Below are 19,530 nucleotides of genomic sequence, written 5' to 3'. Positions count from 1 at the left end.
ATCTGTTGGTGTGTTCCTCCCCGGAGACTGGGTGCCGTATTGTTGCCTGTTCACCGGCATCTTCCAGGGAGGGCTCCTCGCCAACCACACGGCCTGAATCCTTGAACCCTTCTTTCCGTGGCTTGCAGCTGGCTTTTCCATCGGCCTCTCCACCTTCCCCTGAGGCCCCTCAGGTCCCCCATTCTTCTCTGTATGCTACTCTATTCTGGGGCTGACCGCTCCCCTCTGGACTTGAGGATGGACGGCTCACTCTGCAGCCATCGCCCACGGAGGAATTACTTTCTCCTCCGCAACTCCCTACTGAGGCCAGTGTTGCCTTCGTTCGGGCTATTTCCACAGCCGCTGGTATTCCGCGGATGGGTGAACCTGTCACTCTGTTTCCTACGGACATCCTTTTGGAAGTTCTCCACCAGGGCTCTGGTGGACGGGAGTTGTCCCTTCCTTTTGAAGCGTCACTCCACAATTCTTATGGGTGCACCCTGCCATGGGTGATCTGGTGCCTCAGGCGCTTCTGCATCACCACCGCCCTGCTCTGCATGACCCTGTCTGGCTATCCTTCCACCCTTCTACTCAAGGCTCTTTTATGCGGAATACCTTTCTTTGTTTGCCTATAGTGTTGTTTCCTTCTTCTCGGGAGGCCCGGTGGTTGTATTCATGGGGGTGTAATGTCTTTGCTTCTTCCAGTGCTGCTTTGCGGGCGCTTAACACTTTGTGTGTGTTGACCCGGGCTACTTCCAGTCTGTGGGAATCTGTTGAGTCCCTTCTTTTCTCATGTCTCCCACAAGGGTGCCTGTGCTGATCTGCGGGACTTGTGTTGGATGGTAGGGAGTTGGCAGCGTTTATTCTTCGTGCGGGCTTCGATGTTGCAGATGCTCTCGGCCGTGCTATGGCCACCTCTGTGGCTCTCCGTCGCCATGCTTAGCTGCGCGATGCTGTCTTTCCAGAAAAAATTAGAGCGTGTCTGGTTTATCTGCCCTTTGACGGGGTCCTTCTGTTTTACTCATGCAGACTCCGCCATTCAGTGTCTTCTTGCGGGCTGCCTCCCTCCTCCCTCCTCCTTCCTCCTTCCTTCCTCCCTCCTCCCTCCTTCCTCCCTCCTCCCTCCTTCCTCCCTCCTCCCCCCTCCCCCCTCCTTCCTCCCCCCTCCCCCCACCCCCCACCCCCCTCCCCCCACCCCCCTCCCCCACCCCCATCCTCCCTCCTCCCTACTCCTCCCTCCTCCCTCCTCCCTCCTCCCTCCTCCCTACTCCTCCCTCCTCCCTCCTCCCTCCTCCCTACTCCCTACTCCCTACTCCTCCTCCCTCCTCCTCCTCCTCACTCCTCCTCCTCTCTCCTCCTCCTCCTCTCTCCTCCTCCTCCTCTCCTCCTCCTCCTCCTCTCCTCCTCCTCCTCCTCTCTCCTCACTCCTCCTCCTCCTCCTCACTCCTCCTCCTCCTCCTCACTCCTCCTCCTCCTCCTCACTCCTCCTCCTCACTCCCCCTCCTCCTCCTCACTCCTCCTCCTCCTCACCACTCCTCCCTCCTCCTGGAATCTGGGGTTGGAGTGTCCCTTACTCTTTGTGTGGTTTGCTGTTCCCTTGGGGTCCCTTGGTTGGCCCACTTCTTCCTTTGGCTGCAGGTTCAGCCCCCTTTTTTGGCAAGAGTATACTTTTTGGCCGCTTACTAAGCCTTCTGTGGTTTTTGCCACAGGTTTATAGTTTTGTTATCTGATTAGGGATATCTTCCCTAAGAGTGGTTCCTGTACATTTCTTGGGATGTGTCATACCCCATGTGGGGTACTTGTAGCTATTAAATAGCTCTGTTTTTCACTGGGAGGATGTGGACTCTCCTTGCGTGTTCTTGCCTTTCCTGGTGTCGTATTCCGCTGGTGCGGTTTCTTTGTCATTACCTGGGCGTAGCTGCCGCTGCTTCAGTTCTGTCTATCTAGGTATCTGATGTGTCGATTGACTGGCTTGGTATGCCGTCTTCGGCGTTGTGCTGTGGTGTTTTCACCCTCCTGCCTGCCGTTTTGGCCTGGTCCTCTGTCTGGTGTTCCAGGGGAGATGCTTTCCTGTGTTGACAGTTGGACCCGTCCTAATTGTTTCTCCTCTTATCTTCTGGCTGGTCCCACTTTTTTCGTGGGTTGGTTTCTGTCTGGAACGGTCCCCTTCTTTGGGTCGTTTGAGATTTCCCTGGCCCTTGCCCTTTCTTGGTGCTCGATGTGGTTTGGCGCTGGGTTCGGCCGCTTGTCTGTGGTCAGTTGCACTGCTTGCTCTGCTGGTCTTCGACCGGGGACCTTGACGTGGGTACTTGTGCTCCTACCTTTTTTTTCCCTGGGGCTTTTCGAGACTACGTCTTTCTTCCCATGCCTGCTTTGTTGCTGGAGGCGTCGTTCCTGCCTTGCCTGTTAACTTCAGGCTGTGTCCGGTTCAACAGTCCCTTTCACTGCGTGTGTGTTCCAGTGGAGGGCTGTGTCTCTGTTCTGCCTCTTCTCCTTGGAGTCTTGGTGTGATTCTTTGGTATTCCTCTGCTGTTGTCTATTCCTCTGGGCTTCTGGCGGGTGTTACTGGTGCCTTGACAGGGCTTGGGGTATACTGTCTTCCATTTGTCTTGTCTTTGCTTTCTTTTACTCGGTGGGGGTTGGGCCGCACCTCTCCTATGCTTCACACATCCCCTGTGGGGCTCTGTTGTCTTCTCAGCTGGTGACTCAGCTGGTGAGGTTCTCTTCTGCCTGGAGCGGGGCTGGATTCTCCCTGTCCCTATGACTCGTCCCCTGTGGGGCCCTGTATTCTTCCAGGCTGTGCGGGTCCTCTCACAGACCCTCCTCCCCTTTGGGTATGGCTAGGTTATCTATTCTATGTTAAGGAATTTGCGGCTAGTAGTCTCTATCAGATGTACGAGTTACTTACCTTTGGTAACAATTTATCCGGTAGAGACGATTCTAGACGCAGATTCCTTCACGACCCGCCCTTCCTCCCCGTTCTGCGAGGACCCTTCCTTGGTCTTCTCCACTCACCTGCCTCAGGACGGCTGTCCTCTGCGAGGGCCCTGTCTTACTCCCCTCCTAGGGGGATGCTGGCCTTGCTGTTGCTCCATTCCTTACTTTCTGGTGGTTGGGTGATGAATTCCTGGGTACTTATGCACCCCTGCACCTTGGTCTCCAATGCAGGGTTGGCTCGTGCTCTGCCTCCTTGTGTTGCTAGCACTTCTGACTCTCGCAGTTCTTGGGTAATGTCCCTTGGCTGGGTCTCGACCCTCAGTTCTTGTTAGGAGATCCTCCCTGCTGGTGTTGTCTGGGGCTGAATTGACGTTGCTCTTCCGTTCTGGCCTTGGAACCCTTCTTTGTTCTGGGCAGTGGTTGCAGAACTCTTCGTCTGTTGCTCATTTTTTTCCCATGCTTCTTGCCCCCGGGGCGGCTGTTATATTTGTCTGCAGGCTTGCATATGGTAGCTGCGCTCTGTTTCATTTCATGACTTGGTGCCTTAGTACCTGGAATTATTCTGGATTGTGCTGTTCCTCACCATTTGTTTCTTTCCCTTCTGTTTAGTTGGGTTTTCGCACACTGTCCAGTATTCTCAAAGTTATGTTTGTGATGGCTCCTCGTTGTGGCACGGAAAAGTTCTCTGAAGAAAACTGACTTAGGCGCGCCGGGGTGGGACTCGCTGATGTCACGAACGCAGATGACGTCAGGGTGGAGTCACGTGGTGCCATCCCCGGGGCTCGCAGGGATGCTGTGACAGATTTTTTTTCCGGATCCAGTCTCACGCCTGTGGGTAATTCTATGTTATAGAATCTGCAGCTAGAGTCGTCTCTACCAGATACATCGTTACCGAAGGTAAGTAACTCGTACATTGTGTGCATTGTATCAGATCTCCAGGTAGGAGATATTGTAGTGTGTTAGTGAGTGTGATAGTAAATACATATTTTTATGTATACTCTGTGTGGTTCTTTTTCACTTAACCTACACCAATAAGTTTAAGATCTGGTAAAACAAGCTGCTTTACACTCCTTTTGGACCAAGCCTGAAGGCTGCTCACCACATCTACCACTTACAGAGCTTTCTAAGGTTGTCTAAGACCACTAAAATCACCATAAAGGTTGTCTGGATTAGTGCAGGGTGCCACACTTAAGTGAGTACCATATATTAAGCCAGCCTCCTAGAGTTGTCCTTTGCAAAAAGATTTGATATGCAAAGAAGGATCCTCCAGACGGGGTTGCGTGCTCATTACACTAGGGCTACGGCAGCAACCACTGCATTGGCTCGTGGAGTCCCACTCCTTGATATCTGCCAGGCTGCAACGTGGGCATCTCTGCACACGTTCACCAGACATTACTTACTGGACAGCCAATTCCGGAGGGACTTCTATTTTGCCCTTTCGATCCTGCAGGATTTTCTCTTCTAAACTTTGTTCACAAACCCTCCTCCCGGAGGGGTATCTATTCTAGGGGGAAGGAGTCTACAACGGTCTCTTTCAGATGAACAAGTTACTTATCTTTGGTAACGATGCATCTGTAAGAGACACATGTTAGTTGTTGATTCCTTACCGCCCCACCCATCCTCCTCGCTCTTCAAATTGATTTCTGGGGATGGGGACTCCCACACAGCACCCTAGTTGTGGTGTTCCAGTGGTCTGTATCTTGCATGGCTCTGCGCTTCTTGTGTGGAAAGTAGTGTCAGAACTGACAGAGTGCAGGGGCGGCGTCTATGTAGGCACCACAACGTTATCCCGGTGACCGACGCCAACAATGGACGTGGAGTCGACTGATGCTACCTATCTACACCCAGGGATACTGCTAAACAAAAATATCTACATCCAGACTGGCACCCTGGGGGAATTCTAAGGTAAGGAATCTACAATGAACATATGTCTCTAACGGATAGATTGTTACCAAAGTGGGTAATGAAATGAGGGTGCTATTGTGTCTTAGGATGTGATAGAGCAAACGGACCAGGGTTCACTAAACAAGTTTTGGCACGGCATTGCAAGAAAAAGCACATTCTTTGGATTCAACTCTTAGTAAATTCAATTACAAAGGTTAATGATGGAAAATGAACTCTTGGAAGACATTGGACGATGCACATTTATTTATTTATTTGAGCTGACACTTCCTATATTGACCCCCATTGATGTCAGTGTTTGCATGACACTTTGTAGAGTCATTCTTGCCATACATGTTCGACATTTGTCTTCCCTTTTCTCATTGATGTGTCTCTGCCCCTTTTGCTACTGTACCATGTCTGGCATCTGTATAACCTGGTTTAGTTTTAACAGAAACTAATATAAAACAATACAATCCTCAATTGAATTTACAAGTAACTTTATGATGGTTTTATAGTTACATGTGAAACAATACCCATTAACTATTTCAAAATGTCTTCGTTATCATGACTTCTGGGAACACTTCCCTCATGGGATCACATTGTCCCAATGGCCAAGGCTTAGTATTGCACAAATACAGACCTTAGGTGTAGCTCTTTTGGACTATTATTTTCCATAGCTCGCCAGGAGTGGGTTACTTGGCAGCAGTCAATTAATTATTCAATCAGGGTTCTTGCGTAGCGCTGCTAATCACCTGTGAGGGTCTCACGTCGCTTGGAGGGCGGGGGCTGCAGTTCAGTTGAAGAGCCAGGTCCTCAGGTCCTTCCTGAATTGAGGCAGTGATGGTGATTGCCTGGAAGGCAGGGAGTTCCAGGTCTTCACAGCGAGGTAGGAGTAGGATCTTCCTCCAGGCGACTGCTACCTTCATCCTGTCATGGAAGTTGCTCTTAGCGGCTGTTGGTTCGTCAGTGAGGGTGAGAATTAGATGGGTGTCGTTGGCGTAGTAGACTATTTTGAGACAATTGTCTGACGATGGCTGCGAGTGGGGCTATGTAGATGTTGAAGAGGGTGAGTCTCAGAGAGGAGCCCTGGGGAACTCTGGATCTGTTCCAGACCCCCCAACCCGACAAACTCTGCACAGCTGGTCCCCACTCACCACAGACGACACCATAACGACCATAAAAAGCATCCACTCCAGAACACCTTCATACCCCTGCCCGCACTGCATCTTCCACAGAGCTACCTCCACCATCGCACCCGAGCTATGCCGAGCCATCAACTGCTACCTCTAGACAGGCACCTTCCCCAACTGGAAACAAGCAGAGATCAACCCTCTCCTGAAGAAACCCTCTCCTGGCCCGATGGACCTCAAGAACTTCAGGCCCATCTCCCTGTTCTCATTCCCAGCCAAGTCATCGAAAAAGCCATCAAAGCCCAGCTCCCCGACTTTATCGAACCCAACCACTTCCTGGACATTTCCCAATCCAGATTCAGAAGCAATCCAAGCGCCAACACCACCCTCCTCGCCGACATCCGCTCCCTCCTCGACCAAGGCGAAACAGAAGCCCTCTTCCTACTGGACTAATTGGGGGCCTTCGACACTGTCCCAATTCCCCACAGATACCAGACTCGATGGCGCTGGTATCAAAGACCCTCAGCTGGATCCGCTCCTTCCTCACCGGCAGAACACAAAGGGATAGACTCCCACGTACCTCTTGAAACAGACAGAGATGAGCTGCGGAGTAACTCTGGGCTCCTCCCTCAGCCCCACCATCTTTAACGTCTAAATGGCCCTCCTCGCAGCCATAGTCCGGAACCACAGGCTCAACATCTTCTACTATGCCAACGACACCCAGCTGATTATTTCCCTCACCAAAAAAACCCACTGTCGCAAGTAACAAATTCCACAAAGTAATGAAAGACCTCGCCAAATGGATGGAGGACAGCTGCCTGAAGCTTAACTAGGCAAAGAGAGAAATCCTCATCCCGGGATGCCCCCCTTTGCTTGGAACGACTCCTGGGTGTGGTTAGTTTCGATGAATTCCGTGGGTTGGACGTTGATGGCCTTCTTAATGACTTTGGCTTGAAAGGGGAGCAGAGAGATGGGTCTGAAGTTCTTAAGGTCCATCAGGTCAGCAGAGGGTTTCTTCAGCAGGGGCTTGACCTCTGCGAGTTTACAGACTTCAGGAAGGGTGGCGGATTCAATGGAGCAGTTGTTGGTGTGGCAGAGTTCGGGGGTGATGGTGGCGCCGGCTCGGGTGAAAAATGTTGTGGGGTATTGGGGTCCGAGGGTGCTCCGGAGTGGATAGTTTTAATGATCCTTAGGATGTTGTCTGTGGTTAGGTTGGTCCAGTTGAGCAGGATTGGCTGGGATATGGAGCATTCAAGTGCAGTGGTTGCGGTTGGGATGGGTGGGGTCCTGGATTGCGAAGCTGTTCTAGATAGCTATGATCTTGCTGTGGAAGAAGGTGGCGAGGTAGTCGGAGTTCGTGGAAAGGTGGATGTCTATGGTATTGGTGCATTTCATGTCAAATATTAAATTATGCTTACCACCAAACACTTCCTATTTAAACCATGCTTATCAATACATGCCCTCCCAAATATTCACAACAGTGCTTTGTGAGTTTGAACAGAATATCTTTCTCTGCTTCACTCCACTACATGTTACCACAGCTCCAAATGGTGTGATAAAGCACCTCTCCGGCAATCACACAGAATGCCAAAACATTTGTTACGTGGCCAAACTACAAACCAAATGCTACCTGTGGAATGTCAGGCTATCATTCCAACAAAAACACTTCGGCGCTTTCAGGGTTGATTGCAGCTAGAATACATAAGTGCCTCTCTACTTTCATTTTCAGATTCGTCAGCTCGGAGGTTCCCTGTTCTACTGATTAATTTACATTTACTCATGGACGTTTGAGTTATGAAATGTATGACAATGTTTTTCCTTTGTTTTATGCAGGTGACAGCCTATCTTAACTGGTTGGTACGCATGTCTTCCGAGTTGGAAACTAATATTGTTGCAGTTGAAAGAGTCAAAGAATATTCAGAAATGGAAAAGGAGGTATGAGAAAATATGGCTCAGTGTGCTTGCTTTTAATGAAATAGTGCTGTGCATAGTAAGAAATTGTGCATTGCTAGTTAAACTGCATGATTAGTTTCTGTATGGACCTGTTTCACAAGCTTTTTATTTTAAAATCTGTGTAAGTACTTGGTCTTGTGGACTTGCATATTAATAGAATGTCATTTCCAGAAGATGAAACTCCATGTTTTTCCAACTGTGACAGTTGAGCCTAGCACACAATGGAATTTTAAGACAATGCATTGCCATTCACACAGATCTGAAAGAAACACATTAGTGATAGATTCCTTACCTTGGAATTACCCCTGGCGTCCGACTGGATCTGGAAAGTTTTCCGCAGCAGTACCCCTGCGCGTTGGAAGGTGGCGTTGTGCGGCTCCTTGTCAGTCGTTGGCGCCGTGGTCACCGAGATGATGTCACGGCAGCTACTTAGACGCCGCCCCCGTGCGCTGACCTCAGTTTGTTCTTTTTCTGCGCCAGCAAGCCCAGATACTGAGAGTGATACCCCCAGTCACTTTTTTACAGTTTTTTCAAGGCTTTTTATCTCTATTTTTCTAATCGATTGACTCATGGTGCAGTAGGGATTCACAGCTTCAAGACCTGCTGGGACTGTCATCGCATGATGTCGGTGATGGACCCGCACCGCGTGTCTCTTTACTGCCTGGAGCGCGACCATGGCCCGAAGTCCTGCTCCGACTGCCGGGCCATGGCGCAGAAGACTTTGCGGGAGCGGTCCCGAATGTTGCATGAAGTCAGGCAGTCTGCTCCACGTCTCTCAAGGTCCCGGTCCTGCGGGATGTCGAGGGACTGGTCGCAGAGCTGTCACCACCGTTCATCGGGATCAAAATCTTCGCACTTAGGGTCAGGTAATAAGAAGTATTCCAAGAAGTCGAAGAAGCGCCATTGCTCTCAGACTTCCACTTGCCCGTCGCAGCTGAGGGTATGGGTGGTGCCTCCCCCATGGCTCCGGCGGAGCCTACGCAGTCCTCTCCGGCCTACTGGCCCTGCTGCAGGAATTTTTCAGCCATGGCTCGCCTCTTTGGGCCGTCTGGCCCGGCCAGAGCGACTTCGGGCCCCGTGGGCCGGACTGGGGTTCTAGCCTTTTACTGCTGGCATCGCTGTCTGCCCCAGCCTTGGCGCTGCAGGCCCCCTTGGATCTGGGCCTGGATCCCGGCCGACACCGGTTGACCTTGTGTCACCACCTCTGATGTGAAAAAAAAAAAGAAGCAAAGGACACACAATTGATTGACGGAATGCAGAGCAAATCAAAACATTCACCCCCAGTCAAGAGAACTGGGTTAAATCCATTGTTATTTTCCTCACCATGCCACCCCAGTTTAGACCTGGCCATATGCAAATCATTCTTGACCCTGTGCCTCATGGGAACAGTCCAGCCCGAACTGCCAAGCCAGGTCCTCCCTGGACCGGGAACAAGCATCCTAAGACAAGTTTCGGGGTTTCACCCCTCTTCAGCCAGGATAGCTTGATTCCAGTGGCACAGTGAGCCCAGGACCCACGTCTGGGCATACCTGGCGCACTTAGAGCGCCAGGTATGCCTCCCAGATGGCGTCGCCCCCGGTTTCAGCCCTGATTTGGATACAGCGTCGCTCGATGCAGATTCTGACGCTGATGGTGGATTTCTATCCCTATGTCTGTCCTCCTTATTTTCGGCATGTTTATCAGCCTTCGGAGGAAGGGAAGAAATGGGGGGGGGGTCTGAGGACACTCACAGCGCAATGTGAGTTTGACCTGCACTGGGCAGAAGAGTTATGGGGATGCCAGTGGTCTTGATAACTGTCCTGACCTTGGCATGCTGTCTCCTCTTACCGTGGCTACGGAGGAGGATTCAAGTTAAGCAGTGGTGTTGCTTAGGGTGGCCGAGGCCCTCTACCTCGAGTTCCCTATAGTGGCCCGAAAGACTAACCTCCTGACGGAAATGCTTCAGCCAACGGCTACCTCTTCAGAACCACTGCTGTCTTTTAACAATGCACTTTCGTACGTTCCTTTGGGCACCTGGTCCCCAGGCCCAACACAGGGCCTCCTGTCAATAGGAACGTGGCCCAACGCCATTCCCTGGCCCCGGTCGACCCCTTTTTCCTTTCACAACACCTCACCCCTGAGAGCTTGGTTGTCCAAGCCTCTGCGTCTCTGAGCGCATTCCCTACCACACCACAGGAAAAGGAATCCAAGAAACTGGAGCATTTTGGTAAGAAGATTTTTTCTTCCGCCATTTCAGGGCTGCAGTCTGTGAACACTGTATGCCTCTTGGGCCGTTATTTCCACTCTGTGTGGGATACGGTGGTGCGCGTGCTGCCCCAGTGTGCGGAGGAGGCACAGACAGTGCTCTCTCAAGCTATTGCTGAAGGGAGGGATGCAGCCAAGTTCACTATTCTTTGCGGCCTACACACCTCCTACTCGCTGGGCAGGGCGATTTCCACTACGGTGGCTCTCAGTCGCCACGCCTGGCTGAGGACAACAGGTTGTTCTGGGGATGTCCAGAACAGTTTGATGGACATGCCCTTTGATGGTTATCACCTCTTGGGCGACAAAGCAGATAGTGCGTTGGAGCACTTTAAGGACTCGCGGACTACGGCCAAGTCCTTGAGCCTTTCTGCCACGCGCCCTCCTCCGCCTTTTCCTTTTTGCTCCTTTGTGGCCACGGAAGGGGCGCTCGACACATTCGTTTCAGAGCCACAGGCCTGCGCAGCAACAGTCTCAGCGCGGATGTGGGACCCAGCGAGCTGGGTCAGGGTGCTAGCGAGTGGGTCAGTCCACCTCCACCCCAGCCACCAGTGCCTCCAAACCTTCCTAGTCTGGTTTTTAAGGCCCATAAAACGCCAGTGGGTGGCAGGATTCGCCATCACCTCCCCCACTGGCGCCCCATCACTTCGGACAGGTGGTTTTACAAATAGTCCGATGGGGCTACTCCCTCCCCTTCAAGACTACCCCTCCAGCCATGCCACCCCAGTACCACCGCATGTTGGGGGATCACTTGGCACTTCTTTAACAGGAAGTCGTGGCTCCCTTGGCCAAGGGGGCCATCAAGTGCGTTCCTGCGTCAGAAGTAGGACGTGGTTGTTACTCCCACTACTTTCTGGTGCCCAAGAAGGATAAGGCCCTGCGTCCTATCTTGCACGTCAATCCCTTTCTCTGGAAGGAGGAGTTCAAGATGTTAACTCTGGCTCAGTTCTTGTCTGCCCTCGACCCTGGAGACTGGAAGGTAGCGTTGGACCTGCAGGATGCATATTTCCACAACCCTGCCCTTCCGGCCACAAGCGTTACCTACGGTTCACGGTAGGCCACGAGCATTTCCAGTTAACTGTGCTCCCCTTTGGCCTTACCAGAGCCCCTCTGGGTTCACGAAAGTGATGGTGGTGGTCGCAGCTCATCCGTGCAGATCAAGGCTCTCAGTCTTCCGTAATCATGATGACTGGCTATTAAAGGCTGACTCGCCCCAGGCAGTCCTCTCCCACCTCGAGACTACGGCCTACCTCCTGCATTTGCTGGGGTTCTACATCAATGTGCCGAAGTCGCACATGATTCCCTCTCAGAAGCTCCTCTTCATCTGAGTGGTTCTGGACATGGCGCAGTTTCGGGTCTATCCTCCTGAACAGCGAGCCTGGGACATTCAGGCTACGATTCCGATCTTCCAGCCCTTGCCTGGGTACGGTCAGAATGATCCTGAGGCTGCTGGCCCTCATGGCCTCCTGCATCCTGCTGACCAACCATGCCAGGTGGCATATGCGGGCTCTGCAGTGGGACCTGAAGTTCCAGTGGGTGCAGAATCAGGGGAACCTGTCTGATTAAGTTTAGATCTCGGAGGGCACTGCACAACAAATTCAGTGGAGGCTCATGAACCGGCTTTGGGTCAGTGTCAAATACCTCTCCCTTCGCCAACTGTAGCACACAGTGGTGATGGATGCATCTCTCTTGGGATGGGGCAGCCACATGGGAGAGGTGGAGATCAGAAGCCTCTGGTCTCCGGCGCAGTCCAGGCTTCATATCAACTTTCTGGAGCTCCGCGCAATCCGACTTGCACTGAAGGCATTCTTTACCTCTGTCAAGGGGAGAGTAGTGCAGGTGTTCAGACAACACCACTGCCATATGGTACTGCAACAAACAGGGTGGGGTGGATATCATGGACCCTATGTCAGGAGGCCCTGAGCTTCTGAACATGGCTGGAACATCAGGGCATTTCCCTGGTGGTTCAACACCTGGCAGGTTCACTGAACATCATAGCGGACAAACTCAGCCGCAAGTGCATGATGGATCACAAATGGCGTCTTCACTTGGAAGTGGCGCAAGGTCTCTTTCAATAGTGGGGGAGAGCCTTTGTTAGATCTCTTCGCCAGCAAAGAGAACGCGCAATGTCAGCAGTTCTGCGCATTGAAATTTCCAAGGCGACACTCGCTAGGTGACGCTTTTCGTTGCAAGTGGAGTTGCGGTCTGTTGTACACCTTTCCACCTATACCACTTCTGCCAAGAGTGCTGAAAAATCAGGTGCAACCAGGCACAATTCAGTTTTGTGGCTCCGGACTGGGTTCAAAGAGTTTGGTATCCCAAGCTAGTCAGTATGACCATCGATCCCCCGATCCGACTGCCTCTGCGGGAGGATCTTCTGTCGCGGGAGCAGGGGACAGTACTCCACCCAAACCTGTCCAGTCTCCACCTTCTTGCGTGGAGATTGAGCAGCGGCAGGTGATTACTTTCGACAAGCCTCCTGATGTCTGGCAGCAGGCGTACCTCCACTAAATTGTTGTACGCCTGCAGGTGTAACAAGTTTGTGGAATAGTGCACAGCAAAAGATGTGGATTCCCTTTCTGCCCCCCTTTCAGAAGTCTTTCTGTTCCTTCTTTCTGTGGCCCAGCAGGGTTCTGCTCTGGGCACTATCGAGGGCTAACTTTCTGCTATTTCAGCCTTTCTTAGGCTTCCTGATCAGTCCTCTTTTCAAGTTCCCTGTTGTCAATAGATCCCTCAAAGGCATTACTAATCTTTTCCCTCCTGTTCCCTTCGTAATGCCACAGTGGGACTTGAACGTGGTTCTCACATATTTAATGTGTGCTCCTTTTGATCCTCTTCACAACTGTCCTCTTCGTCTTTTAACTTTGAAGACTGCTTTCCTGGCTGCCATCACCTCTGCTAGGGGAGTGAGTGAGCTCCAGGCTCTTTCTTGCAAACTTCCTTTGCTCTCTGTCCATCCGGGCAAGGTTGTGCTCAGAAGACGTCCATCCTTTCTGCCAAAGGTTGTCACTGCCTTTGACATTGGGCAGACCATCACTTTGCCCACCTTGTTTCCACCTCTGCATCCTTCCAGAGAGAAAGAGAGGCTCCACCGTCTGGACCAAAAACGTTCGCTCTTATTTGTCCTGATTCTCACACAATAGTTCAGTGTGGATGACCAGCTCTTTGTTGGCTACCTGGGCGCCAAGAAAGGTCGGGCTATACTCAAGCGGACTAATTCCCGATGGGTCGTCTTGTGTGCTAAAGTCTGTTATTCTCTGGCAAAAAAGGAGCCTCCGGTGGGGCTGCACGCCCATTCCACCAGGGTGACAGCTGCCACTACGGCATTGGGACGTGGTGTCCCCTTACAAGACATCTGTCAGGCAGCTACGTGGGCCTCGTTGCACACTTTTAATAAGCACTATTGCCTCGACAGCCAAGTCCGGAGAGACCGCTTCTTTGGCTGTACTTTTCTCAAGGATTCCTGGTGTGATCTTAGTTCGCAGACTCACCACTGTGGTTGGTATTGCTGGGGCAAAAAGCAGATAAGGGCGGCGCCCTTATAGTGATGGACACTGAATTTTACATAAGGAGCGTTAACAACCATATTCACAATCAGGACATTTATCTACCATTGGCAGGAGATCCCACACGTGATTACCAACAGGTCTTGCAACAAATACTGGATCATGCATTGACCATGAAGTGGATAAGTCAAAAAACATATGCATTCTTCAATTTGAAATATCCCAGAAGACCGCAACTATATATGTTGCCCAAAATCCACAAGGACCCTACCAATCCTCCATTTAGACCCATCGTCTCGGCGTGCGGGTCCATCTCGGAACCTATTGGTAAATTCATCGACAAATTTCTACAACCACTCGTCCAAACCAGTGAGACATATATCAAGGACACTACGGCTTTTCTGAACATGCTAAAAACCTTTAATTTCCAACAAGGGGGTACATATTGGTTATGCACCATCGACGTGATCGCGTTGTATACTTCAATTCCACATAAAGAGGGCATTGAAGCTCTCGAATGGTGTTTATTGAACTTCAATCTTGAAGAGTATCAAAAAGTTCTGATCTTGGAATTAATACAATTTGCATTATATCACAGTTATTTTGAATGGAAAGGCCAGTTCTTCAATCAATCCAACGGTACTTCAATGTGCTTTGGGGGGGCTCCCTCATATGCGAACATTTTCATGCAAAAATTTGAGACAGATCACATCCTATGCAATCGTATATGGACTGAAGGATTAATAGTGTTTAATCGCTTCATTGACGACATCTTTTTAATTTGGCGAGGATCAAAAGAGCAATTGGAAAGGAACATTGAGACACTGAACTCCCATAATGAAAGGATCAAGTTCACTCACACCATCTCCAAAGAATCTATAGCATTTTTGGACGTAAAAATAATGCTAGTCAATGACTACATCAGCACTAAAGTTTTTCACAAACCTACAGATAGAAATGCGAGTCTCTTATTCCAAGGTTTCCATCCAGATCCTTTAAAAAAACATCTTCCCACTTCACAATACATCAGATTAAAAGGGATTACGTCAAGCGAAGACGATTTGCACCTTTCACTCAAACAACAAACACTGAAGTATGAACAGAGAGGCTATCCTTCGGACATTTTGCAAACCACTTTGGAAAAGGTTCAAAAAATCATCAGAGACATTTTATTAGAACCCAAAGCCAGAAAAGCAGAGCAGAAAACAGTCTGTGTCATGAAATATTCCACAGATTCGAGCAAAATCAAACGCATTGTCAATAAACACTGGCACCTAATTCAAACTGATCCTGATTTGAACAATTTATTTTGCGATAAAATCACATTTGCATTTCAAAGATCTAGGAACTTAAAAGACTTACTAAACACACCCAAAAAGGAGAAACAAACATAGAAAGGGATGTCAAAATGTTTAAACTGCATCACGGAACATAAGAGTAACATTAGACTTGGGAATATGAAATCTTCTTTAGCATGCCATTGGAAAGAAGTGGGTCACCAAATTTCTCAATTAAAATTCATGGTTCTCGAGACTATCTCGCAACGCCCAGACTTGGATCCAGTGAAACAAAGATTAAGAGCTGAATTCTACTGGATTAAACAATTGAATTCCAACCATCCCATTGGGTTGAATGATCGGGTTGAACATTTGTGTTTTTTATGATTCAGTATCCATGCAGTATTGACTTCTGATTAACTCTGGTCCCCATGATACAGCAAAGTTCATATTTCCATTTTTTAATTTTTTATGTTTTCTTTTAGCCATGCAATCTATTGGTACAAACATAATTTATGTCCTACTGGTTATTATTTCTTAATGCATTTTTACTGTTTAATGTATGTCCTATCACATGTGTTTCCGTAGTTATGTTAATATCTCTTTTCGCAGTATATTACCGTGTGTTTTGCACTTCTTTGTTATATTTTAGCACTCCTGTCACATGGTGGGGGCTATTTTGTCTTTCTCCAGTATTAGGGTTGTCTTTCATAGATTCACATGTCTGAATCATTCCCCGTCGTCGGAGTGGGAGTCCCACGGTATATAAAAAAGCAATAATATGCCTGTACTAACCAAAAACCTTGGTAATAACCAACCAGGAAGTAAAGTAGACTTAGCTTACAGGAGCAAAAGCTCCCACACTCATGACTATCCTAGTCATTATGTTAGACCAAACTGCAGCCAATCAGGCGACAGCACCCACCAGAATGTTCTCCCCAGAGGCTCAGTGTGAGAAGTTGGCCCTATATGCAGTGTTCACTATTCTAGCGACCACTATGCATCGGTCCAAACGACCCTTATGGTGATTGGTTGTAAGTCAACCTTAGATCAGCTATCCTAGTAGCGTGGATACGAGCAGTCTTCGGGCTAAACTGTAGAGGGCGTGTTAAGCCAGCTGTTATACCATCACATACCCCTTGAACACCAAGTGAAAGGACACCATACAAGTGTTATGAAAATAAACAGTGTATTTATTAAACTCACAACAGCCCTGTACTCTTTATGAGGACAGGGTACTAAGCACACAACGAAACTCTTAAGAAAATACTTAAAGTGCACAATCAATCCAAGTGCCCGAGGGCACGGAAAGTTTAGTGGTCTCGGGCGGACCCGATAAGGCAAGTCGGAAGTGTAGGAAGGTACATCCTGACTATGGTTGCCCCCAACTTTTTTGCCCTGTGTTTTAGCTGGTTTTGGACATAGTCGACCTGGGACCCTGCCAATCAGGACCCCAGGCCTACTGCTCTCTCTTTAAAATGGATTTCATGTACCCTAGGTACATTTCCAATTGGTACTGGGCCACCCTATCAGACCCTGTAACTCAGGGCATGGGTGTACCCAGGGCTGCCAGGGGCTGCAGCATGTATTATGCCACCCCTGGCTGGCCTCCTAAATTTGACACAACTGGCTGCATGACAGCTGGGGCAAAGTCGTGTAATCACCCTTTGCTGTAGGTGTAGTATACCTATACCTAACCCTAAAATGGACACACAGATTCCTATCAGTCACTCCTATGGCAGGCCTTGACAATCCTGAAGGCAGAGTGCTTGGAATCGTGTGAGATGGTGCTCTGGCATGAGCTGAGCCTGTCTGCAGCTTGCGGAACCAAGTCCTAATAGCTGTTCCATGATATCGCATACCATATACTCTTAAGTGCATTATAATCCTCGCGGTTAAATGCTAACTTTGGTATTGCTTTATCAAAACATGTCGAGTAAGGTGTCATACGAATTGGAATACTAACCCCTCGCCAATTCTGGCGACGGGGTTAGCATTCCACCCTTCTAGAGGGACACGACATGTATGTAACTGTGAACCCCGGTTAAAGTTAACTAAAGCCTCAGCTCCACAAAATGGATGCTGCCACCACAGACACGAGTCTGACCTCCTGCTGCTGGGAGTCCTTCCAGCGAGGGAGGCTTGGACAAAGGGTTTCCTGTCTGGGGCGGTGCTAGCACCATCCCAGACATGGTTTTGTGTATCCTGGGTAGGCAGGGCTTTTCAGGAAGGTGACTGCTGAGTGGCACCCCGGTGCTCACTACGCATAGGCCAGTCAGAACCAGTTCCAGGGGCACACCAGCCCCTGGCCTGGGGAAGTCCGGCAGGGGAAAGGGGTGTAACCACCCCCCTCCTGGTCCCACCCATAGGCAGGACCTAGTCACCGGGTCAGCCCCCTTTTTTAGTATAAAGATGGGAGCGGGCCCCCTGTTCAAATTAGATCATCTTTGGAATCAAGACACGACTTTCTGCGAAAGACATCAAGATTTCCTTCTTCAAGATTCTCTCTTGTGACTAAGGAGTAGTCACCCTGCATCAAGCGGGCACCATCCTAAGAACACTGCGGTCTGCTGCAAGTCCTTCTCCACGAATCCGACGACCCAGCTCGACGAGACCCGGCTTCCCTGGCACCTCTGACCTCTACTCACCTCTACAGCAAAGCTGAGAACTGTGAGTGCGACGAGACCTCGAGGGACCGACGATCGCCAAGACTTCACGACTTCTTTGTAACAAGCCCACCGAGTCTTCCACTGGTGAGTGCTTTGGGGTCCGAGAAGCCCCAACCCTGCGCAGCTCCAGCATCCAAGATCAGCCTCCCTGCATCTCCACGATCTGCGTGGGGCCCTTCTGCTGTTTGCTGTGCACCGCGTTGTTTGGCTACTAGCCGGCTGGCTTGTGGCCTTCTGAACGACGCCCGACGACATCACTGCTGCTGGTCTGGTTGCTCCAGACTGGCCCTTGCTTCCTTCTTCAAGAGAGGCACCCCGGACCCTCCTGGTCCACTCCAGACGCCATTTTAGGTCCACCGCGTGGGCTTGAATTTGCCAAGGCTTTGTTGCCCAATCCTGGGTCCAGCGACGCCGACAGCTTCTATCTTCGTGGGACAGCTCGATCCTCCTTCCTGGTCGCCGACAACGCCTCCTGGTCCGTGAGATCTTCGAGCACAGCGTCACCCACTCACCTAGTCGAGGTGGCTACCATCCGGTGCCCTCCTGGTGCCCACTGACTACTGGCTAGTAGTCTCGAACTTGGTCCCCTCTGCTTTCAGGTGTCATCTTCCATCGATCCAGGCTTGGATCCACCGAACTTTCTTCACTGGTCGCCTGCCAGCAACTTCTTTCTTCCAGGCTCCTGGTCCGTCAACGAGGATTCCCGACGTCCTTTGAGTCCTATGCAGCTGCAGCCCCTGTGCTAGGTAACTTCGGCATTTCGGTGCCCCAGCATAGCCTCAGTATCCAAGGGTCAGAATCTACTTTCGTTTTCCTCCTACCAGGTCGGGTTCGCCCGAGAACACTAACTTTGTGAAATCTAGCTACCATAGACTTTGTCCCGCATCTCGCGTGAGAGTGCACACACTGCACCCGAGTCCCCTGGGTCTCCTAGAACTAATCTAACGATTCTACAGTCAAGTCCTAGCGATTTCAAAGCCTATTAGTACTGTACTTACCTGCTAGTAATTTCGCATTCCACTTTTCAAGTATATGGTTTTCCGTGCCCCTCGGGCATTTGTATATACTGTGCTAACTTAAGTATTTTTGTAAGAGTTTTGGTTTGTGCTTAGTACCCTGTCCTCATAAAGAGTACAGGGCTGTTGTGATTCTTAATAAATAACTGTTTATTTTCATAACACTTGTGTGGTGTCCTTTCACTTGGTGTTCAAGGGGTATATGTGTGGTATAACAGCTGGCTTAACACGCCCTCTCGAGTCTTTAGCCTTAGACTGCTCGTATCCACGCTACTAGGATAGCTGGTCTATAAGGTTGACTTACAACCAATCATCAATAAGGGTTGCTGGACTGATACATAGTGTTCACTAGAATAGTGAGCACTGCATATCAGGCCACCTTCTCACAGGAAGCGATAGGGACTCGGGACCCTTAAATAAGGAGGCTATGCGGGCACCGAAATGCCGAAGTTACCTAGCCACAAGGGCTGCGGCTGCACAAGTCTTTACAGACGTCGGGAGTCTTCGCTGACGAGCCAGGAGCCGGAAGGAAGGAGTTGCTGGCCGGCGACCAGTGGAAATAGTTCGTAGAGATCCAAGCCTGGATCAGAGATAGATGACACCTGAAAGCAGAGGGGACCAAGTTCGTACTACTAGCCAGTAGTCAGAGGGTACCAGCAGGGCACCGGATGATCGTCACCTCGACTAGGTGAGTGGGCGACGCTAGGCTCTGCAGTCTCACGGACCAGGAGGCGTTGTCGGCGACCAGGATGGAGGTGCGAGCTGTCCCACGAAGGTTGATGCTGTCGGCGTCGCTGGGCCCAGGATTGGGGCAACAAGCCTTGGCAAATTTCAGGGCCACGTGGTGGGCCTAAAATGGCGTCTTGAGTGGACCAGGAGGGTCCGGGGTGCTCCTCTCGCAGAAAGGAGCAAAGGCCAGTCTGGAGCAACCAGATCAG

General features: G+C 50.3%; 1 protein-coding gene across 1 annotated transcript in view; it reads left to right on the top strand.

Moving 5' to 3' along the window:
* The window catches only part of LOC147663098 (multidrug resistance-associated protein 1-like), a gene marked incomplete at its 5' end in the record, with an annotated part of 456,488 nt that overhangs the window by 265,109 nt on the left and 171,849 nt on the right, over nt 1–19,530 (top strand). The window contains one exon of the mRNA XM_086950682.1: nt 7,764–7,865. Within this exon, the coding sequence (XP_086806808.1) occupies nt 7,764–7,865 (102 nt within the window). The remainder of the gene's footprint in view (nt 1–7,763; nt 7,866–19,530) is intronic.

Source organism: Lissotriton vulgaris, unplaced genomic scaffold, assembly GCF_964263255.1.
Source record: "Lissotriton vulgaris unplaced genomic scaffold, aLisVul1.2 SCAFFOLD_1728, whole genome shotgun sequence".
Classification (NCBI taxonomy): domain Eukaryota; kingdom Metazoa; phylum Chordata; class Amphibia; order Caudata; family Salamandridae; genus Lissotriton; species Lissotriton vulgaris.
This window is presented reverse-complemented; position numbering and strand designations above follow the sequence as displayed.